Source organism: Lissotriton vulgaris, chromosome 10, assembly GCF_964263255.1.
Source record: "Lissotriton vulgaris chromosome 10, aLisVul1.2, whole genome shotgun sequence".
Classification (NCBI taxonomy): domain Eukaryota; kingdom Metazoa; phylum Chordata; class Amphibia; order Caudata; family Salamandridae; genus Lissotriton; species Lissotriton vulgaris.
In genome coordinates, this window is record NC_141698.1 from 659,482,298 (window position 1) to 659,507,663 (window position 25,366).

General features: G+C 42.2%; 1 protein-coding gene across 4 annotated transcripts in view; it reads left to right on the plus strand.

The window, feature by feature from the left end:
- UBE3C (ubiquitin protein ligase E3C) overlaps nucleotides 1-25,366 on the plus strand; it is a 1,218,167-nt gene that overhangs the window by 683,185 nt on the left and 509,616 nt on the right. For all 4 annotated transcript variants that reach the window (XM_086941492.1, XM_086941495.1, XM_086941493.1 and 1 more), the window contains one exon: nucleotides 12,140-12,244. In XM_086941492.1, the coding sequence (XP_086797618.1) occupies nucleotides 12,140-12,244 (105 nt within the window). The remainder of the gene's footprint in view (nucleotides 1-12,139; nucleotides 12,245-25,366) is intronic.

Consider the following 25,366-nt stretch of genomic DNA (forward strand, 5'->3'; position numbering starts at 1 on the left):
AGAGCTCGTTTGTACAGGGACCATAGCCTAGACGGTTTCTTGTCAAAATAATTAGTATGAATATACATACTTTTTTGTAAGCCAGATAGCCATGTCACAGCAGTTGAAGAAAGTGCGAATTGTAAACATTTCTTTTTTACGGGTTCATGAATTGGGAAATTCAACCATAAATTGCTGTAATTTGCATTTGACAGTAAGCTTAAATACCGAGAATTGAAATTATTGCATTGGGCAGTGCCGGCCCTTGCTATAGTACAGCGGTTTACTGGACTTGGGGCTAAAGGCTCGAGGTCTAATAGGTGGCCATGACCATTTGTGTCGGGAACATTGAAAAATGATAGCAGAGCTGAGGGCTGGCACAAGAGTCTGATATTTCATTTTCCTGGCACTGCACTTTGATGAATTGCCATATTCTTCTGCTGCCCAGGTTTGTGCTTAAGTTATTTCATGAGACCACTTCCAACTATTGGCTTTGTTATTTTGGATGACAATGGGAGCATTTGCTTGTATTGCTACAAGAACGATCTTCGTTTCGCTTAGTCTGACGATGTCTAGATGATTGCCCTTTCACGCGAATTGTTGTCTCGTGGGATTCTTTGGGAAGCCAGTCTTTATCTTTCTGCATGGTTTCTCTCACTTGGATTTACTAAAACACCACCTTAGTTCTTATGTTAAAGTATTAAGTCCTCGCGTTAGAATTGAGCTGAAACTCCTGCTGTGCTGAAGTATACCTTACAGGTGAATTCTAAAAGGCTGAGACTTGTTTCCCTTAAAATCATTTGCAAAGTGCTATGGTCTGAGCTCTAAATTGAGAGTCCTGGCTTATTTTGGCTTTGTTCATTTTCATTATTAGTTATATAATGTTTGCATATACTGTAGTTTCTGGAGTTAAAAAAAAACACGCATCCAATAGGCATTAACGTACTTAATTTAATGTGCCATAAGAGAGGGAAGGTCCTCCATAAAAATATGTTTTAAAGGGGAACTGGAATAGTTTGACACTTAAATGTCCACCTCCAGTCCAGTGAGAGTAAGTTCCATACCTCTGGCACTGTACTTTGGAATACATTATGCCCTGTTGCATACAGAACACCCTCAATAAGATAAGGTGTAGGTACGTATGGGTATTAATATGGAGCAAACGTAGTGCCGAACCAATGGGCAGGAGCGCAGTTGTAGATTTGGGGATGTTACTGGTGGGTTCCATTTGAGGGGGGAGCAATTTACCTTAAAGAGGATTGGCAGAACTTTGTTTTGTGTGCCCAAGGCAGAATTTTCCCAGCATCTGCAGTGTTGCTGTTTGTATCATTTGGAGGTTCGTAGTCTGATACAATGGAATATTACTTTTTATTTAAGAGAAGTGTGGAACTAAGGTACATTTATGAATGCTAGTGCTGATTATTTGCTGCTCTTGTCGAGTTTGGCACACAATAGATGTAGTAATCAGGTTCGAAAGAAGGAAGTAGGTGAAGATTTAGTACCCACATGTTGTCATAAGTATGCATCTCTGGTGCGCACCCTGTGTTTTGTGAGAAAATACAATATGATTTACATATATCACTTTTTCGAAATCTATACGTTTGAGTATAATTATTGGATGGAGCCGGCATATAGTGTTAATAAACTGATATATTCTCATATGCAAATCCTCTGCAGTAAACAATTCGTAATTCTGTTACCCAGTTATTTAATGTAAATCTCTTATGCCTGACGAGCACTCTACTTTCACATTTACTCCAGGGAGGAAGATAGTCCTAGTCGGGAATGAAGGTAGGAATGACTGTATTACCTTTTGCTCAGTGGCTTTTGATACTAACAGATTTTCATGATCCATGCTAGAACTTCAGAGCATAGTACTATTGACAGATTTCATTGACATTTTCGGAGGCATTGGATGTTTGTTGCGCAGACGTATTTCATTGCCAAAGGGGTGTGCTAACCAAAAGAAAGAACACGAATAGTGTCCTATTTTGATAAAGCAGTGAGAAGCCACAAATTACTTTGGCTGCTAGTCATTATCTTCAGCCATTGCAATATTGACCAACAGTGCTGGTTTGGTATTCCTTGTTTTTCATCTTCAGCGTTGCCCTCTGGCAGCTTGTCCTGGCAATGGTTCATGTGCTTCTCCCACCACCCTCATCTTGACATCACCCTTGTATGCTGCATGTCACCCTCCTTCCCCATGTTCAGTTTTAATTGTAAACTGCGTAGTCGCATTACGCAAAATTCCGCGAAACTGTAAAAAATCTCCCTGAGCTACGCAGAATTCCGCGATCACATGGAATTGCTTGTTCTGCCCGTTCGCAATGCGTTTTTCCTGTTTGGGAACGCTGTATGCGTGCTCGAGGGGGAGGGGGAAATATCTTGCGAACCTGCCCATGTGGTCGCCAATTTGCGCTGCCATCTTGTTTCACTTCTCCTGCCCGCTTCCCTGTTCACGACCACAGATGTCCGATGGCGCATCCGAATGACGTGTTCGCGATTGCGCACTCTCGCTAGGATCGCGCGGGTGGCTAATAAAATCTCGTGGCGTACGCGAACGGATTGGAAAACTCGTCTGTGAACGCAGGGATCCCGGTAATTCGCTACCGTGCGCGTGAACACACATTTTGAAAACGCGAACAAGGAAAAAATCCGCTACGCTGTGGATCGCCAAATTTTCGGCAATTCCGCTGAATGCGGAATTGTCAAAATTCCACAAACTCCGCAAGCGAAGCAGGATTTACCGCCCAGGCCTACCAATCTGTCTGCACTGCTTTTCCTGCTCCTCCCACCCCCTTCTGGATTGAACCTTTCACCCCACTGTGCCTTTTTTGGTTTAATGTTTTATTTACTATATTATTATTGAAGGGTATGGCAGTACATTCGTGACGGCTCCCACTGTAGTGCTTTTGTGCATGATTTAAAAAAAAATAAAAACTACGTCTATGATTGCGCCCACCATTTTAGCTCGGTACAAAAGTGGGTGGTGATGGACGGAGCATCTGAATCAATCAAAAACTCACACCCAGTCAAAAGATCTGGGTTTAATCCATCGCCGTTCTTTAGCCCACTCTGCCACCCTAGTTCAGACATGGCTATATGCAAATCAGTCTGACCCTGTGCCTCATGGGAACAGCCCAGCCCGAACTGCCAAGCCATGTCTTCCCTGGACCGGAAACAAGCTACTGAGGATCGGTTTCTGGCATTCCAGCCGTCTTCAGCCCGGCTTGCTTGAATCCAGTGGCAAAGTGAGCAAGGGACTCACGTCTGAGCATACCCTGCCACACTTATGGCGGCCAAAAGCGGTACAAAAGGGGGTGGTGATGGACGGAGCATCTGAATCAATCAAACACTCAACCCCAGTCAAAAGATCTGGGTTTAATCCATCACCGTTCTTTAGCCCACTCTGCCACCCTAGTTCAGACATGGCTATATGCAAATCAGTCTGATTCATGCATCATCCATAAAAAAGTTGCTTTTTAGATCAAAACAGGACCCACATATGAGAAATAGGAAGGTGTTACAGATAATATTTGCATTAATATTAATGATCTGCCTCCATTACAATATGAAAAACACGTCACTTTCCCTGAATATTAGATGTACACACATTTAGAATTTGGACAAATGTGATTGTGCACTGACCTAAGTAGGCATGAAAGAACAGAAATTCGATCATATATTCTAAGCTACAGATTCAAAATACGATACGCCCCAGGCCTCCAAAATCCTTAAGATATTCCTGGTTTGCATGAATGATGATGCATGCCTACAGAATGACGCGACCTCCAACAATGACCACGCCGCCATACCTTTTTTCCTGATGCTAAAAAGCATAAGGAAAGAGCATTGTGCTTTTGGCTATGCTGTTCAGCATTACCAGTATGCATTGGTTCAGTCATTAGGTCCCTGTGAGAACCTTTGGCTTTGCTAGTGCTTTTTAAAACTGCTTGGGGATTTTTAACTTTATCCAAAAGAATCCAGGACTGCAATTAGAATAGCAAATAAGCCCTCTGTGCTGTTGTAGGGAACGATGGACTTCCCCATGACTATTCTAGGATTTAATTTAAAAATAGTATATTATGCCTGGGGCCTTTCCGAATACTCCCACGTTTCTTGTGTGAACTGCCCACCTGGTCAATTTTTGGTCAGTGCTGCTGCCCCCATGTGTTCTTTCTTAATGTTGCACTTCTCCAAATATTCTAGGATTGAATTAAAAATAGTATATTGTGCCTGAAACCTTTCCAACAATTCTAGATTTGTCTTGTATTTACTGCACAACAGGGTCAGCTTCTTGTGCTACTGCTCCTCTTACGTGTTCTTTCACAATGTCAGATGTAGGATTCGTGTTCATTAACAGCGACTACCTCCCAAGTGCCATTGATCATTTTCCACAGTGACTTCAACATGTGCTTTGCAAAAACCAATGTTGGTGTAAAGCTAATGTATTTTGGGATGTACCTCTCCATTCACTCTTACTAAGGTTTAGTCGGGAATGGTCTGCTAAGAAATAAGTTTTTATTTTAAGTACGGAGTTCATAAAATATTTGCCTTTATTTGTTCTATTAAAATAATTTTAAAATCATTTCTATATTAATACTTTATACTTGGGCAGTAATAAGTCTGTTCAGTTTTAGGGCTCGGGCCTACGTCACACTGCGTCAGCAGTGTGAGCGGAGACCAAGAGTCCTGTAGGTAGCGTTTCCGAAAACTAACCTAAAAATTCCTGGCTGATCGTGAATTTTGCGTCCTTTGTTTTGGCAGCTGCATTTCGATTGGGCTTCTCGTGCGTGTCTTTTCGGAAGAGAGCACGCAATAGGCTATAGGCTGGAGAGTATCTCCGCCTATTGCATATTCTGTGCGGACACGCGCAGCAGAAGAGCATCTGTCTTCAATTATCGCGGCTGTCAGGGGCCGCGGTAATTGAAGACAGATGGTGGGTGCGCGTGCATCACTGCTGTGCTTGGTTTTGTTCTTTGCCAAGTGAAACCTGTTCCCTGCGCAGTCACAGACTCAAGGTTTCTATTTCACGCCTCTCTGTTAGGAGTTGGGAAAGGGTGGCGCAGCTCGGTGACTGGCATGTAGGCCCGGCACTGCAGGGCTTAAGCTGCCGCACCTGGGTCTACCTGTAGCTGTGACGATGAAGCACATCACAGGTGAGGCAGGGCCCTGAGAGGGGGCGGGGGCCAGGGCTGGGCTTCCACCGGGTCTGCATCTCCTCCGATGCCTGGTGCAGACTCTTTCGTGCATCAAAGCGCCCCATCAGACAGGGCCACCCCTGGCTCCTGCCGTACTGCATGCTTTACTGTACCAAGAGTGAATTATAGATTCTTTACTACTCTGTATAACACAAGGCGCCGAGCACTTCATCCAAACGCGGCAGGAACGGAAGACAGCCAGGGAATTCTGAAGCCCTGTATCCGGGTGCACCTCACCCCCCCCCCGCAACTCCAGGAACGCGGCTCCAGACACCAAGGGGTACTCACGGTACAGCCTCAAGAATAGTTTAAATGGCCCCGGCAGCTCTTTAGGGCCACATGTTAAGCAGCCGCGCCGGAGGTGAGTTTACCAGCGTGTGACCTGAGGCACATTGTCAGTCAGCCCCGTCGCTGCTCCATGGTGGACGCTGAGAGGAAAATGACCTTGTCTGGGCCTTAAAATCAGGAGGGAATCATACTTGGGAGAGAGGTAGGAGTAGCGTGGTCGCCTTTCCTATAGAATAATAATAACGGTCATTTGATACTAACCAGGACTCAAAATCAACGCCATATATATAACGTGGGCAATGATTGGATAGGGTGTGACTTGGATTTCCAAAAAAATAACTGCTCTTTTTATATGGTTTTATTAGTATTTTTCTTAATGCTTCACAGTTTCCGTTCTAGTAAAGTCATGAATTCCTGCGTCGCTGCAGGCTGAACTTATCGGTGTACTAGCTCGTTTGATTGGCCTCCGCTCTGCTGTGACACCGGGAGAGGCCCTATGCCCATACCATGAGAGCGGTGTTCGAGAAAGAGACAGTCTGCGTCGAGGTCTCGACCTCGACACAGATGAAAGGCAGAGCTGCTGAGGCTACAGTGTCTGCATCGAGATCTCGGAGCAGGTGAAAGGCGGAGCTGCCTGCACTGCCTGCGTCGCGATCGAGGCGCGGATGAAAGGCGGAGCTGCTGAGGCTTCCGTGCACTTCTGCATCCATGGGGGTAGGAGCTGGTGCGGACAGGGTCCACAGACCTGCGCAGACTATTCGCAGCCTGCTGTGGGGCACCCCTCTGCACGCGGACTGCTCTCACGGTCCTTAAGGCCTCCACAGTGATGCCTCGGGGTGCACATATCATCTTGAGAGCAGGGCACAGTGTTCAGACGGGACGGTGCGTGTCTGCAGAGCTATGCTTGGGGAACGATCACACGGGGAAGGTGCACACGCTAACGCGGTGTCTCACACTCCTCCGTTCTTCAGGCAAACAGGTGGAAATGCTCGAACATGTTTCCGTCTACATTTGGAGCGCATCTCTGACTAACATTGCAAATGCACAGGATTGGAAGTAGAATTATTTAAAAAATTCAGTGTTGCTTTCACGGGCAGCAGTGGCACGTTGTTCTTGTTTTTATTTTTATTTTAGGCAACATCTCCTTTCCCTCCCCTCCCCGAGGACCCTTCGAGTCTCTTGAACTAACAGCCAATCAGCCCCTTCCATTTGTACTTCTAATGGCCCTCCTCTCTTAGCCCTTTTAACTGAACCTACCAGTCCTTTGTGCTCCAGACACAAGAGTCCTATTCTTACTTTCTTCCCAGCAATGTTCTGCCCACTAGGTGTTAGTTTGAGAAAAGCCTACAATTACCTTCTTTAAAACCTTTTTTTTCACAGACGGGGTGCTGGAAATGTTATGCATACAACAAGGGGTGGTGAGGGACAGAGTCTCTGAATTAAGCAGAAAGCTCTCACCCAGTCAAGAGATCAGGGCTAGATCCAACACCGTTTTTTAGCTCACTGCACCATCCCAGTTTCAGAACCTGGCTGTATGCAAATTAGTCTGTTCCTGTCCCAGTGCATGATGGGAACAGGGCAAACCAAACTACAAAAGCCAATTCTTACACTGGGAAGGAAACAAGCTCCCGGGGACCGGTTTCTGGCATTACAGCCGTCTTCGGCCCGGTTTGCTTGAATCCTGATGGTGAAATGTTATGCAGCAGAATAAACTTGCTTGAGTGCAAAGTCTTCTAACTGTAGAACCTAATGTGCGTTTTCACCTCCCCTCCCCCCAGGGGCTGCGACCATGCGATGTGTTTATCTTATTCACAAATGGCTGCTTGAGGCCAAAGTACGCACACCCTCCTCCATTAATGGGTTCTGTTACACAGCCTCTAAAACGTGGCAAACAATGCCAGTGGGAAGGAATGCAGTTGAGTCTGGAAACTATGTTCCACATGCGGTTTTGGTATTCTGAAAATACACCCTTAGTAGGAGTGCTATTTATTAGTTTATAAATTGCGACGAGCTTCATGGTGGAGAAAGTGTATGCATGTTTTCATTGAAAAGACAAACTCCTATATATTTTGAAATACAAATATGCTCCCTGGATCGTTCTCCAACTCCACCCTCCAACTCCACCCTCCACCCTCCAACTCCACCCTCCACCCTCAAACTCCACCCTCAAACTTCACCCACAAACTCCACCCTCCACCCTCAAACTCCACCCTCAAACTCCACCCTCAAACTCCACCCACCAACTCCACCCACCAACTCCGACTCCACCCTCCGACTCCACCCTCCGACTCAGACTCCACCCTCCAACTCCACCCTCCACCCACCACTCTCCAACTCCACCCTCCGACTCCGACTCCACCCTCTGACTCCGACTCCACCCTCTGACTCCGACTCCACCCTCCAACTCCGACTCCACCCTCCAACTCCACCCTCCAACTCCACCCTCCAGCTCCACCCTCCACATACAACCACACACAACCACACAACCACACACATCTATCTATTGCCCTCACTCTATCTATCTATCTATTTATCTATCTATCTATCTATCTATCTATCTATCTATCTATCTATCTATCTATCGCCCTCACTCTATCTCCCTCACTCTATCTAACTCACTATCTATCTATCTATCTATCTATCTATCTATCTATCTATCTATCTATTTATCTATCTATTGCCCTCACTCTGTCTATCTACTGCCCTCCCTCACTCTATCTATCTATCGCCCTCACTCTCTAACTATATATCAATCTATCTATCTATCGGCCTCACTCTTTCTATCGCCCTCACTCTATCGCCCTCTATCTATCTATCCATCGCCCTCACTCTATCTATCTAGCTATCTATCTAGCTATCTATCTATCTATCTATCGCCCTCACTCTATCTATCGCACTCACTCTGTCGGCATCACTCTGTCTATCTATCTATCACCCTCACTCTATTTATCTATCGCCCTCCCTCTGTCTATCTATCGCCCTCACTCTTATCTATCTGTCACACCACCACAGCATCACTCAGGGGCACCACAACATCACTATGTGCTACGACAGCATCACTGAAGGCCACAGCATCACTCGTCGCCTCCACAGCATCACTCGTCGCCACCACATCACTCAGTGCCACCACAGCATCAATCTGTGCAACCATTCAACAACAACTGGTTCAAAATATGTTCTCTCAATATTTCAAGCTTTATTACAAATGTCACAAAAAGATGTTAATATTTCACTTCTGTTCTTGGATTTTCGTCACAATAAAGCACACTGAACATAGTCTTCACAAAAGTTATTTACAAAAGTTTAAGCTATTGCCTTTATAAATTACAATAACTTTTTTTAAGTATTAATAAAAATAAAATAAAAGCCATTGTTATTTGTAATATCAATACATCTAAGTCCCGTAAATACAAAACATGTTGCATTACAAATGCTATGGGTGTCACATTTGCAAAAGTTAAAAGTATTAGCATTGTAAATGACAAAGCTATTAATTTCGCTATTTTCAAAACGAACACAAATAAAATAAAATTGTCATTTACAAGACCAATAGCTCAAACTTTCCTAATGCGAGCCCTATTGCATTGCAAATGCTTGTTATGGAAGGGGTGGATGGAACTGGGGAGGCTCATTCAAGTTCTGCTAACTTGTCGTCTCAATAGGAACGTTTTTAATCCCTTGCAAAATGCATCACTTTGTTTTAGGTCGAGCTTACAGCGTGCATGTGCTTGACAGCAAGACCTGCTGTAATTGTTTACACAACCTTATTCCTGCCTGCTTCTTGCCATAGGTTCCCTCCAGTGCCCTCTTAATTGCTGCATCCTGATTCGTTCTGATAGCCGATAGCTCACTTCCGTGCAGAGGAGCACCAGTCAATTACTGTCTCCTTACGATTTCATTTTCAGTCTTTTTTTTGGGGGGGGACTATTTTCTTATTTACTGCAGCCTTTATCAGCACTTTTATATCTCAGGCATGTGCTGCTTCCACTAACTGCTCCTAACCAGAAGCCTGCGTGATTAGACAGGTCTAATCACCAGCCTGTGTGCAGTAGCACAAGGTATAAATGTATATGGCCCGGACTAGGCACAGATTTGGAGCTAGGAGGGAGCCCAGGCGAATGTGGGTGGCCAAAGGCGCACCATGAACGGGCTCTTCCTTATCCTAGGGCAAACCACCAGGGACAGTGTCCCTGTGCACCACAGCACACAGTGCCAATTACGACCCCACAGGGTGTTAAGGGATTACACACACTAATGACCCCAGAGGGCATTCAGGGTGAAAATAAAGGTACAACTACGTACCCCAAAGGGCGTAAAACCGGGTGGCAGGGGACCAGCAACCTCAAGCAAGCAGCGCCAGACAGAAAACTGAGATTTTCGCACTTCCAACTCGCGCTGCCACCGAGAGGGAAGTCCGCCCCCTGTCGGCGGGAGGACCACACTGCACCAACAACTAGGCACAAAATCACGTCAGGTACGCCCGCAGTGTCCTGCGATTTACAGGGAATCTGAAACCAGAAAAAATCATCCGCAAGTCAATCGTTCATCAGGCATCACAGAAAAACACTCCCCTAACCCAAGGAGATAAAGAAAAAGCGACTTAACATGCTGGTAGGCAGTAAGAAAGAGGATGAGGAAATATCGTGGAAGGACTATCAGGGCTGTCTGGAGTGCCGTCAGATAAGGACTCATTGTTGGTAGACTTTCTTTCCTTTCCCAAGTGTTCATGGGAAATGTAGTTGCAATTGCTGTTCTGACATTACTGAGGCCCCCCCGAACACCACAGATGATGCTGTAAGCACAGAGAATGGGTGCGGGATAATCTCCAGTTTAATCAGATTACAGGAAAATTTATGTTCTCAGTGCCAGCTGAGACAGGCATCCAAAGTTGTGACTGAGGTGGGAGGGAAATAAATAAAAAATAAACCTGTATTCTTCTGTCTCCGTTATCACCACCGGCACCACATATCTATTCCAGGGCTGAATGGTCACCACACATTTTTGTCAGTGTACCTCAAGCATACCCTGTGTTTATCTCTGCTATGTGAGTATAGCATGAATATCAGTCACCTGGGATTTCCCTCAGAGCATGACTTGCACTGTCACTGAGCCTTCACTCCCTTCATTCTCACAGTGTCACACCCAATGACCCATTTTAGGGTGCCTGGTCGTCGCATAGTGGTGTGCAAAGTCTTTTCAGTCACTTTGCTTCTTGTAGTGTCTGAATGTCTGTCTGATATATGATTCACACAAGTAATCTAGCATTCTTCTTGTCACTCTTAGATGGCCTTTTATTTTACAAGAGCAAGGTTCTAGATTGAATCCTGTTCTCTCTTTGGGACTTGTCCATTGCCACCCTTCAAAACTGACGCTAGTCGTCATCTGCTCAGGACATGAGAATTCACTAATTCACTCCTGGTTATAATTTTTTTTAAAGCATTTGCAATGCAATAGGTCTTGCATTTACGCAAGTTTAAGCTATTGGCATTGTAAATGACTATACATTTTATTTACGTTTCAAAAACCTAAATAAAAGGCATTGTCATTTACAATGCCAATAGCTGAAACTCGCGTAAATCCGAGACCTATTGCATTGCAAACGCTTGTTTGTTTGTAGCACAGGGCTTGTGGCTGCCATCTTTGCAACAAGCTGTTCCTGGCTGTTAAAAGGGGAAAAGCAATAGGTCAGACTTCTTGGGGTCAGACTTATACTAAAATCATGTGAACTGAACTTTTCTGAAATGGCCTCTTTGAATAGCGTAATAACATGGTATGGCACATATAGTTCATTTTATTATAACATATGGTTGTAGTAGTACTCAAAATAAATGTATTTATTCATTGATGAGGTTGGAGATTTGACCTGTAACGGGGTAGGTGACGTGTGATTGACTAATGAACGTTTTTGCTTTAAACTGAACATAATTATCTAAACAAAAAAGTTAATTGGACTGCAAGGGATGTAAATAATTAATGAAAAGTATTACTTGAGCATTGAGAAGGAATTTGTGGTAGGATGTTTTAAAGTATCAGAAGAGACAAACGCATGACCTGATTGGTCGTATGTGGAAGTCAGGCATATTTCCAATCTAGGTCTGGGGGAATGAATGAATCATATTGCAAATGATTTGTTTACTAAACTCTAAGATAATAAAGCAATATTGCATGTTTTCCTTTTAACGGTTTATGGAAAAAGAGAAGGGAATGCCATGTTTCCTGAAGATGAACTATTTGTTTCTTTCGATTCAGTGGTAAAGACAGATTAGAAATGCGCAATCTCATGGAGAAAGATGGCTAAATGTACTGAAATAACAAAGTGACAAATTGTTTCTTATTGACTATTATGGAAGAGCTATGGCTGAATCAATGTTGTTAGAAAGATTTTAATGTATAAGTCTTTATTGAGGTACTAAAATAAATAAATAAAAAAGTGAATTGGCTGTGCACGGGGACATTCAAGCAAGTTGCAGAATGTATAGGTATACTGACTTTGTGGCCAACCTCAAGTGGCCGATTATTCCAGTTTCGCCTATGTTTAACTATACTAAGCTGACCTGTTGCTATGCATCTCTACTCTGAAACTGATATGTTACTTGTTTAGTGATTGTCATTCGTCTTCAACAGCAATGCCACGATAGTGACAGTTTGTCTTTTCTACTTAACTACTGTAGGTCATAACTAACTTGGTGAAAATGTTAAAAGCCCGGGACACAAGAAGGCATTTTTGTCCACCGAATCACTGGTTATCAGAACAGGAAAATATAAAAGCTGACAAGGTAAATATTATTGGGTAACATGGCATGTTTTAATGCATGTAATCAACCATGTAATCTTACTTTTTGCAGTATATTAAAGACATTAGAAAATCCACAAAACATAGCCGGCACGGAATACCCTGTTTGCTATAGTTCAACTTTTGAAGCAGAAAACATAGTTTAGAAAGTTTTTTTGTGTTTGAAATTAATAAATGTTTTTGTAAAACAAAAAGAGTACAAGGGGGAAATGTACACTGTTACCTTTTTTGTGAAGAACAGGGGACTGCAGATTCCTTTTGAGATATCGGACTTTGATAATTGAGAAAATGCATGCTTTTGGTGATCGGTCAAGTTTGATTATATTTATTTTATTTTATTTGTGATTGTTTTCTACTACGCTCATGCAATTCTTATCATTGTTTCAAGAATGCTAGATAAGGGACAGGGATTACAACAGAAAAACCACACAAGGGATGATAATAGTTAAGTAGGGAGCTGTGCTAAATGCTTAAATAACCTTCCACCAAAAGCTTGAGAGAACATAATGTGAATGTATAAACTGGTTTGAGAGTTTGATCTTTTAGTGAGGAATTATCGTCGGGTTAGTCTGCTGCCCAACCGAGCCTGGTTTTGTCTGTAAGACATACTGTTCCAAATTCGGCCATCTTCTTGACTAGTTGCAAGTAGAGCATTTGCAGTGGAAGACTGTGATGTTTATAGGCCGTGTTTTAAATAGATGCAAATAGAAAAAAATACATTTGTGGGAGTTTTTTTCTTATGAAAACACATTAAGTGATGTGTTAGATTTTTTAGTCGCACTTAATTTTCACTTGAACAAAAAGCTTTTAGTTAATTTAAGAGATAATAAAATCATCACTAAAACTAAGTGTGGCCAATTCATGCATTACGTTTTGTGAGCAAAGGTTTTTTATTGTAAGAAGTTGGCCAAACCATTTTGTGTAACATTTGTTACTTTGGTACCTAGATGCAGTTTGCTGTCAATGCAGTAATATAGATTTGCAATTTTTTTCTCCAGGCCATGCTTAACATCTTGAAGGGAAAAACGACTTGTGCTCTTTTTAAATAGACTCAGAAACAAAGAATCTATTCTGTAAACGTGGTCGCAAATTGTGCACCAATATTTTACAGAATCGTTTTTGATTTTGCTCACCAAGTTATGTACTAATAGTTTGGCTGACATAATACAGAAACTTAGTGGGTTGCAATTTAACCCATCTCATCGATATTCATGAGTTAGGTCACAGATTGCACCCAACTATGATTGGTTGCAAACACAGGCTTGGGAGCCCGTGGGTCAGCAGACCACGTCTGTGATTTATTTTTTTAATAAAGCAATATATATTTTTTTAATTATAGCTCATTTCCCTAAATAGAAAACAGGATGTGTTTAAATAGAAAAATTGAATGTTTTCCAAAGATTTATTTTTTTAGTTTGCACTGGTCCTGTTGACCAATGCCTACTCCTAAAATAATAATTTTTTAAAACATTCACATGGAACTCCTTTCCATTTGCAAATGGGTTACCACCTCCTTTGAGGTGGTGGTAGTAAAATATAAATATTTTGCCCCTGGATTTTGGTTGCAAAACATTAATACATACATAAGGAATCTGTATTTGGAAGGGGCGCTCTTAACACTCGCCTTCTAAATACTGATTCGGAACGTTTCCTATTTAAGGAGGAAAACCTTTTCTAAATCGTTAAATGAGTTTTGAACATTTTTAAAAGAGTTTTAGCATTTGCAAGCTCACTGATTTACTGAACCAGAGGGTTTTGTAATGCTAAAACCATTGGTACATGAAACTGTTGGTGTTGACTTAGATACTATCCAAAAGATTTGTGTTTCTGCATTGAGTCTACTCTTAGCCAGTCAAATAGAAGTTCAGTTTAAGAGCCTAGACCAGACTTTGAGATGGTTTTCTTGCTTAATTTCAAAAGGAGTTTTGTACAGTCAGTATAAATAGTAAATGTAAATTATGAGCCCTTTTGAGATCTACCTTTGGACCAACACAGGGATCAAACCGAACAGAAAGCATTGTTGACTTCGGGCACCTCCCAAATTGTGGGATTAGATTCTAACACAAGTGTCATCCAGACCAATTCTATTTAAAAAAAATCCTAAATTAGTCAGTTAAACAGTATTCTATGCTTCACTGTACTTAGGCTTTTAAAAATATTCTAAAAACAGGCAGACTACTATTTCACCCCTGTCAATTTGCCTAATATGCAGTTTCAAATCAAAGACTGAATGTTTAAATTACGATTGTGTTCAGGATTGTTGTAATTGAAATTATCTAAAACTTGGCTCGCTCCTCTTTTACAGTAATATTTCCATTAAAACAGAGGCATTATTTTAGTTAGGGATTAGTGAAAATTATGTTTCTGCATTAGTACTTTAAAGAAGTAACAATGAAAAAGATGTTCCCTAAATCTATGAATATTGCAAACCTACCTTTTTTATGGAGAAGCCATCCAATGTGTGTGTGTGTGTGTGTGTGTGTGCGTGGGTGGGTTTGTGTTACTATCCTTGTGGGGACTTGGGTGTGATAACACACTCACGCTGTGGGGACTTGAGTGCACTGTGGGGACTTGAACCCAAGTCCCCACAAGGCAATGTCTTCTAAATGATAAAAAATGGCTTAAGTAACATCTGTGTCAATTTTTACAACTTTTAAAAAAACTGCCTTGTGGGGACCTGTGTTACATCAAGTGTGTTTATATTTGTGCTCAGCTCTGCCCCCGTAGACCGGTGATGGTATTGCAGTCTTAAACACACTTTGCATTTTAAACACACTTGCTCACCAGAATCTCATGCTAGCAGCACAAGGGGCAGACGTTTCAAAGGGAAAGCTGCAAAGTCCTGTAATTATTCAAATATTTTCATGAAAATTAACCTTTCTATTTATTAACATTATTTTTTTATTTGCATGAAGCTATTTTAATTTAGACTTTTTGTGTCTGAAAATAGTTTGTGGTATTATAAATAAAGCTAAAAGCAATTAGGTTAAATTTCTAAGCCCAAAATACTTCACAATTGCCTTTTGATCTGAAGCTGCAATTAAATAATGATGGTGCATTGCACTGCAATAGGATATAAACTGATGTCATCGTTTTTTGCCCATAACCTTGCGGCATCAATGCCTATTGTTGCATTTCAATGCTTGTATCAGGAATTCAGAGTTTTTATGTTGCTTTGCCTTTGTTCACATACTAATATGCACTATGGAATATGTTCTTTTAGATAATGGCTGGAGGTGTGTGAGTGAATAGTTATATTGCGCTATGGGCTACGTTCTTGCATACAGTGAACGGAAGCAATGTAATGCCCGCAGCATGGGGAAGAATATATATTAACAGATAAGGGATGTCTTATAAAATTAGTGACTTATTAAAAGATATATTCGAATATCACAATAATATTTATTTTAAGTGATTTAAAGAGCAGAACAATATGCAGAGAATAGAGCAAGCACCAGAAATTTGTGACAAGGGAAAGTGTGGGATGCGCGAATTACCATTATGCCAAGTTGTTTGATACCTTTGCAGTAGGTCAGAGCACCCGACCATCTTTTTTAGGACTACAGAGTTAAGCAGAATTTTTGAATTTCTGCCTTTACAAGTATTATGTTAGAATTGTAACAATTATGGAATTCTTTGGAGGAACTGATTTGATTACATGATGTTGATTGGCAGAGTATGCCACATGTATGTTGAGCCAGACTTAAAAAATGCACTGCTTTGTCATGATGACATATTCATACAAAGACACCAAGCCATAGTCATAGCCACACTTTGCACTTAAATACACTTTGCTCAACAGAAACACATATTAGCAGCATAAAAACAGACTTTTCAAAGTAAAAGCTGCATTGCACTATGTTTATCAAAGTATTTTTCATTCAAATGAACCTTTTCTCTATTTATAAAAATAAACCTTTATTGACATGAAGCTTTTGAATTTTGACATTTTGGGTCTATATGTTGTTGGTGGTTTGATAACATTGCTCAAAGCAATTGTGGTCAGTTTTGAAACCCAGAATAGTTCACTGTTGACATTGTATCCTTATTTGCAAATAAAAAATGATGGTGCAATAGAATGCTATACAAATAAACTGATTTGATTGTTTTTGGCAAGAAAAATTAGAGGCTTCAATGCCTATTGTTACATTTTAATGCTAGTACTTACCAGCAAAACAAAGTCTTTCTATTGCTTTGCCTTTGTTTAAATATTAATAAGCAATGTGGAATACATGTTTTATGATGGCTAGATGAGTGAGAGACTAGCAGTATGTTGCGGTAATGGCTACATTCTCACAGGTAGCGAACTGAAGTAACGTTATGCCCACAGCATGGGGAAGTATATTTTTAAATGAAAAGGAAAGTTCTTATATTAATAGTAAACTGCTTAGAAGATATATTCGTATATCGCCATTATATGTAATTATCATTTTAAAGACATTTGAACGGCTTAATGTAAAAACAGTTCCAAAGGTTTTCCAAGTTTACACAGTTTGTTGACATTCCCAAGTGTGGATGAAGAGCAATCGTAGCAAGAATTGAAGTGGAGAAGTGTGGCTCACTGGTTAGAGGAGGCAGACCTGGAAGCAGAGGTCAGCCCGGGACCAGGGTTCAATTCCCGGCTCGGCGGTGTCTTGAGTCCTAAAATGTCCATGGACTCGACAATTCTCGCTCCGGTGCCTACTCGATTCACGGGTTCACACTCTGCGACTCTGGGCAATAGCTTGCTTAATCTCAACAACGGCCCCTCGTGGCGGGATGCCTGGCTTTCACCTCGCGGATACCCTGCCGGGGTTATCCCACAGGGGAATACCAGGATGGGTTCCCTAAGCAAGCGCTTAGAGACCGGTCGGTGATTTGCGCTATATAAATTCCTGTACATTTACATTTACATTGACAAAGGCATAAGGTCTCACCTATGCAAGAGTTATTGGCTCTGCCAATGTGTGTTTAGTCATTTTCTACACCAGCATACTCCAAAGTAGAGTAAAGTGTGGAAGAATGAAGAGGCATAGAGTGACGTGGCATGAAGTAGCATAGAGTGACGTGGAGTGGTGTAGAGTAGAGTGGTGCGGAGGGTTTTGAAATGGTATAGAGAGGAGTTAGATAGAGTGGTGTGTCATGGAGTTGAATGGAGTGGAGTGTTGTGGAATGTCACGGAGTGTTGTAGAGTAGAGTGATGCGGAGGGGAGGAGAGTGGAGTGGAGGATTGGGAAGTAACAGAGAGGGAGATGAGTGTTGTGGGATTTTGTGGAGTGTTGCAGAGTGTCGTGGAATAGAGCGGTGTAGAATGGAGAAGTATAGACTGGAGAGTTCTGGAGTGGCATAGAGGAGAGTGGAGTATTGTGAAGTGTCGTAGAGTGGAGTGGAGCGCAGTAGAGTGGAGCGGAGAGGCGCAGAGTGGAGTGAAGTGTTGTAGAGAGGAGTAGAATGGAGTATAGTGTTCTAAAGTATAGCACAACGGAGTAAAGTGTAGTAGAATGCTAGAGTGGAGTAAAGTGTTGTAGAGTGGAGTAAATTGTAGAGTAGAGTAGAATGTCATAAAGTGGAGTAGAGTGGAGCAGATGGAGCAGAGTGGAGTAAAGTGTTGTATAGAGGAGTAGAATGGAGTATAGTGTTGTAAAGTGGAGCAAAGTGTCATGTAGAGGTGTAAAGTGTCAGAGTGGACAGAGTAGAGAAATGTGAAGTAAAGTATTGTACAGTGGCGTAGAGTGGAGCTAAGTGTCATAGCGTGGAGTAAAGTGTCATAGCGTGGAGTAAAGTGTCATAGCGTGGAGTAAAGTGTCATAGCGTGGAGTAAAGTGTCATAGCGTGGAGTAAAGTGTCATAGCGTGGAGTAAAGTGTCATAGCGTGGAGTAAAGTGCCGTAGAGTGGAGCAAAGTGTTGTAGAGTGGAGTAAAGTGTTGTAGAGTGGAGTAAAGTGTTGTAGAGTGGAATAAAGTGTTGTAGAGTGGAGTAAAGTGTTGTAGAGTGGAGTAAAGTGTTGTAGAGTGGAGTAAAGTGTTGTAGAGTGGAGTAAAATGTCATAAAGTTTAGTAGAGTGGAGCAGATGGAGCAGAGTGGAGTAAAGTGTTGTCTCGAGGAGTAGAATGGGGTATATATAGTGTTGTTAAGTGGAGCAGAGTGCAGCAAAGTGTTGCAGAGAGGAATAAAGTGTCAGAGTGGAGAAGAGTGAAGCAATGTAAAGTAATGAGGACTAAAGTGGTGCGGAGTGGAATGAAGCATCGTAGAGAGGTGTAAAGTGTCATAGAGAGGAACAATTAAAGCATGAAGGTGTAATACAATGCAATACAATATAAACTGATTTTCTTTCTTTTGGCAAGTAACCTAGGGGCATCAAAGGCAATTGTTAGTTTAATGCTTATACCAAAAATGCAGGCCCTTTATATTGCTTTGCCCTTGTTTAAATATTACTATGCAACAAGGAATAAGTTCTTTGAGATGATGGCTAGATGAGGGAGAGAATAGTGTTGTTTTGTGGTAAAGGCTACATTCTTTCAGGCAGCTAACTGAAGCAATGTTATTCCCACCTTGCAGTAGCCTCAAAGCACTTTGGATGAGATACATAGGGGGAGACAATTAGTGATGTCGTGAACCACCGCTTTAGCAACTAAAGCAGGTTTGGGGTTCTTTTTTGGCCTCCTATGTATGCAACTCTGCAGACAAAAGTTCATAATTAACTCGAAAAAGGAATATAAGGTTAATAGAAGAGCAAGCAGGAGGACTGAAGAACGAAAAGTGCACAAATAGAAAAGAGAAAGATGGAAGAAATATTGAATGAAAGCAAGGGTGGAAGGATGGATGAATGAGTGGGTGAGTAGATGAGTGGGTGGGTAGCTAGATGAGTGGGTGAAAGGATGAGAAAAGGGATAGGTGGATGGGCAGGATGGCAGAATAAAAGGTTGGGTGGATGAATGGATGGATGGGTGAGTAAATGAATAGGTGGATGGATAGGTGAAAGGATAGCAGAGTTAATGGGTTGGATGGATGGATAGTTTGATGGACAGGTAAACAATGGGAAAGTAAAGTGATGGTAGGGTGTGTTAAAAGATGAAAGAATAGATGGCCGATTAGCTTGATGTGTGAATGGATGGCAGAATGGAGGGGTGGATGGCAGACTGTATTAATGGCAGAGTGAATGGATGGATTATAATGGATGGATGGCAGAGTGGATGGATGGATGTAGATTAAATGATAGACGAAAGAATGAATGGATGACTGAATGCAAAGTTGATGGAAGGGTGAAAATGTGATATAAAGTGCTTGAATGGAAAAGTGCAGTTCATGCACACTGTTGTCTCCTGCACATTATTGTGTCTAAACTAATTTAATGCATGCATTGGATTCATGCACATAATGCCTTTATGCACATGTTCGCTGAGGCACACACTGCTTTCTTTCATGGGTGCGCTCTGCCGTAAGCGCACTTTTTTTTTATAGGCCTCTGTTTTCTCCCACAAATGTAATTTATGTACACTTTATTCAGGCGCACAATTGTTTCATGAGAGCACATGTTTTGTGCTCACACTGTTCATGCACAAGCACTTCATAATAACAAATGTTTTTCCTAGTCTCAGTGAGTTTTGGAACAAGCGCAACTTTCATTTACAAGCTGCTTTCATATCTATGCACCTTTCGTGCACTCACCAGGAACTGTACTTAAAAACTAATGGATGCCCTGGGAAAATAAACGTGGATCCCATCGTAAAAATCTGCTTTAAGTATTTGGAAAAGCCTTTGTGTGGCCTGCGTCAGTTGATATTTCAGAAATGAAAGCATTATTAACAATGGTTTCAACAGTTTACTCCTGAGTCCTGAATACAGAATATTTTATGAACACATGCCTTCCTAAGTGTAAACTTTACATCTAGGAGATCTACTTCCTCGTACAAACGCACTGAGCAAACTGGACTTTTAGGAGTGAGAATGCAAGAAGAAAGGGGCTAATTAATGAGAGGAAGCCCCGGAGGCTCAAAGAATGCGTGCACACTAAAAATAAAGGCACAAAACAAGTATCCTCACGGACAGCTTGAGAAATCAGACTGCTGGGGAAGGCTCTCAGCTCTGCAAACCCTGGGGTGTGGGCTGAAAGAGGCCTGACGGAGCCGGCAAAGTCAATGTCTTTGTCATGCAGCGCTGAAGGAAGCTCCCCTTCACACCTCTTTCCCAGCCAAGAGCATGACAATAGAGGCTCTCTTGCGCTGCAGGGTCCACACCCAGCACACCTTCAGGGGGGAAGGGCTGCCAAGGAGAACGGGCAGTGAAGGGGCTCTTCACGAAGGAGGAAGGGAAATAAATCTGCAAAGGCAAAGAACACATTGCTAACGCCAATGACACAAACTATCTTGTTAGGAGTGAAAAGGTGAACGGAACTCACATTGTCTTACCTTTAAACATTGTCATTTTTGCACCTTTAAGCGTGGCTGGAAATTCATTCTGAAATAACCCATCGTCAACTATATGCCAATTTAAGTAAACTGTTAAGTGTTCATGACTGGAGCAACCCAATATTTCTAATTTGAAATGTATAATTAGTTTTCGGTGCTGGTGCTTTAGAGAGGGAGTACTTTGAAAAGCACAGACAGTGAAATGTTTTGTATTCGCTTGTGCGTTTTCCCTTATTTCAATTCAGTAGGTGAGTAGGGAAAATGTCTGACTTTGCAAATTTTCAATTGTAAACTGCGTGGCTTCTTGGCACTAAGGTCTCATAAGCCACTCCTTGATGTTAGCACATAAACACTGCACTCTTAAAGAATAATTCATTAAATTCGACTTTTATCCTTTTCATTCTAGAACTTTTTGTATCAATATACATGGGAACAAAAAAATCTCAGGATGCATGAAAAATAATAAAAGGTCCAATATTCATGGCAACCAAATTTTGAAAATCAAAAACCCTAGTGTTCCCTGAACATAGACGTAGAAAATTATGCATGGACTCAGGGCCACTGCATACCTTACATATCTTAAATGCAGGCATTCTCCAATACTGTCCACGTTACAGTAAGAGAAATTCAATGCAACCTTTACACAGTATAATCTGTGTTAACGAAATTTCTTTTGGTTTGGGGGAGCTAGCTAACACTGCACTAGAACACATGAACCTGCTTTCCTCTGTCTCCAGCTGCCCATTACTTAAAACCGGACACATGCAAATCTGATAAAGTTTTCAGGGTACAGATGGTGAAAAAAGAAGACGACAGACTCAGCAAATCCATGCTCCCTAGTAACATAATCAATATGGGATAACATTATCTGCGAAAAAAGCATTGTCGTTTGGCTAATTAATTGACTCTCAGTTTAGAAGTTTAGAAAGCATGGCAAAAGTAATGCTCCGTTTGGTAAAATGAGCTTTTTGTGACTGGGAATGTGCTCAAAATAATTCCTGAAGTTCTCTCTGGTTAGGTTGGCATATCCAGTCCAGTACACTCCATTCAGGGGCGCTGGAATTATGCAGCAGGGGGACCCCAAATTATGTGACAGGTTTGACTAAATTATGTGTCAAGAAAAGGCAAGTTATGCAGCATAATACAGCACATTTTGTGATAGTATTACCTCATTTTTTGGGGCAAAAGTTTAACATCGTTAGTATCTGTTTAACACCCAAATACAGCAATATGCAACAAAAAGGTGATCACTCAACCTTTGCGAAGGGCCTTTCACCGTGCAACAACACGTGTTGCTGTGTTTTACAAACTTTTTATTCATTTGCGATAGCGATAGCAATAATTTTTGTGTTAAAATCTGCAGATTATGAATGATGCAGATGATAGATTATGTAGGAAAGGGGGCAAAACTATACTTATGCAGAAAACACCATGACACCATATTTGCATAATTCTAGTGACCCTGACTATAATGTATAAGTGACTAGTCTTTGCACTCCTGCTGATCTAAGAAAGCATCACACATTTTCAAAAAGTGTTTAACTGAATTTTGTTTTCGGTGTGCACAGACAGGAGAAGGCCACATTTCTGCAGTCTGACTTTCGCTGTATGAAGGAAAATAGCTGGCTGCCTGGTTCTCCTACAAAGCAAAAACAATGTCATGATGGCCGGAGCTCTGAAACTTTTCAGATTCACACCCCAAGTCACAGATCTGGGTTGAATCCATAATTGTTCTTTAGCTCACTTCACCATCCCCGATCAGATCCAGCTTTATGCAAATCAGTCTTGGCCCTGTGCCTCATGGGAATAATTTATCCCTAACTGCCAGGCCAGGTCTTCCCTTGACCGTAAACAAGCATCCTGGTAACACCCCTCAACAGCCAGGTTAGTTTGAATCCAGCGGCAAAGTGAGCAAGGGACCCATGACTGGGCACTCCCTTCCAATTTAGGGCAAAGAAAGCAAACACAAGGAGATGATAGACGGAGTGCTGAAACTTTTCAGACACTCACCACCAATCACAGATCTGAGTTAAATCCATCATCGTTCTCCAGCCACCACCCCAGTTCAGACCCAGCCATATGCGAATCAATCTTGACCCTGTTCCTCATGAGAACAGTCCAGCCCGAAGTGCCGAACCAGGTCTTCCCTAAACCGGAAACAAGCATACTGGGATCGGTTTTGTGGTAACACCCCTCATCAGAAAAGCTAGCTTGAATCCAGTGGCAAAGTGAGCAAGGGACCCACGTCTGGGCATACCCTGTCAACTTAGGGTGAACAAAGCAAACACAAGAAGCTGATGGACAAAGCACTGACATTTTTCAGATACTCCCCCCAGTCACAGATCTGGGTTGAAGCCATCATCATTCATTAGCTCACTTCATCACCCCAATTTAGACACAGGCATATGGAAATCAGCATTAAGCCTGTTTCTCATTGGAACAGCCCCGTCAAGTCAGGTGTTCCCCGGACCAGAAACAAGCATCCTAGCACTGGTTTCGGGGTAACACCCCAAATCAGCCAGGCTAGCTTGAATCCAGTGGCAAAGTGAGCAAGAGATACACGCCTGGGCATACCCTGCCAACTTAGGGAGAACAAAGCAAAAACAAGGAGATGATGGACGGAGCGCTGAAACTTTTCAGACACTCACCCCCCAGTTACAGATCTGGGTCAAATCCATCATCGTTCTTTAGCTCACTTTGCCACCCCAGTTCAGACTCCGGCATGTACAAATCAGTCTTGACCCTGTTCCTCATGGGAACAGTCTAACCTGAATGGAAACTAGCATCCTGGGACTGGTTTCAGAGTAATGCCACTAATCAGCTTTCTGTGACTTGAGGTGAGTGTCTGAAAAGTTTCAGCACTTCGTACATCATCTCCTTGTGTTTGCTTTGTTCACCCTATGCCCAGACGTGGGTCACTTGCTCACTTTGCCACTGGATTCAAGCTAGCCTGGTTGATGAGTTATGTTACCCAGCAACTGGTCCCAGGATGCTTTTTTCCGGTCCAAGGAATATGTGTCTTGGCAGTTCGGTCTGGACTGTTCCCATAAGGCACAAGGTCAAGACTGTTTTGCATATAGCTGGGTCTGAACTGGGGTGCTGAAAAGACCTGAAGAACAATGATGGATTCAACCCAGATCTGTGACTGGGAATGGATGTCTGAATAGTTTCAATACTCCTTCCATCATCACCTTGTGTTTACTTTTAGAAAGTTGGCATTGTCCTGATTTAGCCATTTAGTGGCTGCAGCCTGTCTCTGAGTCACATGACTTGGTGTAGTTGACAGTCAAGCTTTGTGTAGTCCATCTTCTCCTTGTTTTTGCCTCATTTGGTACAGACGGCCAGGAATTACACATAGATTCTAACAAAGTGTAGCATGCCAGTTTTATAGGGCACCCTTGTTTCTGAGTGGACTGTGTCACTGCTTCCCATTCCAGTCTAATACGTTAATTAAAGTGTGAGTCTAGGGCAGTGTCTCATGTGTGAGAAACAGATGACTAGTTTTGGACTTTGCCCTGTCTGCAGGGTGATTCCAAAGGTTTGAGTGTGTTTTATGGTCTTGGGAGATGGCACTTTCCTATCGCTTCTCTCAGTACTCTTCTCTCTAGACTGGCTCATTTTGAATTTTCGTCCAGTCTCTCTTGAGTGGGCGGAAGGCATATTTAGGCTTTAATTATCAGTTGTGAGACGTGAAAATCTTCGCAGGAATATATTTCCTAAATTGATACGCCTATTATATCTCAGAAATTTCTCAATTGTTTCACGTCCCCCATAATTTCTCCATTCCACTTGGGAAAGTTTGGCAAATTGTCACAGATGCTGTGGGATGGGGGTGAGTGAATACACTTGTTGTGTGAAGGGGTGAGATATGCATGCTTCCTCATTACAGACCCCATGAAGAAGAGGCGGAAGGGCCTCAAAACCCGTCGGGACATGGTTGAATGCTGGCACGATGGGTAGCAGAGCTGCAAGAGGCCAACAAGCTGGATGGCTGGATTGTCGAGTGTGCCCTTCGGAAGCACAAGTCAATTTGTTTATTTAATACATATATATACATATATATATATACACACATATAGTTAGCTGGAAATTTTACTGACATAACCATTGAAATTCCCACGTTATAGTTAGTTGGACTCACTATAACTTGCGCGCCTGCAATGCACTGCTGATGACGTCACATATTACATCACTCATGACATGGTCAGTGACATCACTCATGACATCACTGATGACATCACTGATGACACCATCCAGTGAATGTGAGTCTTTCTGAAAAATAAATATGTTTTATATATGTATATGTAAAGGTCGATGGAAGATTACATGTTTAAATAAGTGTCTTAATGGATGTTTAAAAAAAAAATATATATTTTTTTTTGATTGGGGACAATCTTTCATGGGGGGCGGGGTTACGAGGAACATGGCGGCCGCTAGCTGAACGGCCGTGGTCACCTCCCCCTACCTATGGAGTAGCTAGTTTTCCTGCGTAGAAAATGTATTTTTTATATAGATCCATATAATTATATCCTGCACTCTGTATAACTTCTTAATATATCCCTGCACCGTAATTAAATTGAACTCCACTGAACTTTACCGTAGCTGTGGCTGGCTGGCCGAGAATGCCCCCGAATCTTGGTTTTCGCCAGTCAGGCAAAGGTGAGAGGTGGGAGATCAGCGAAGACAAGCGCAGTTGGGGCAGTGACCGCGAACTGCT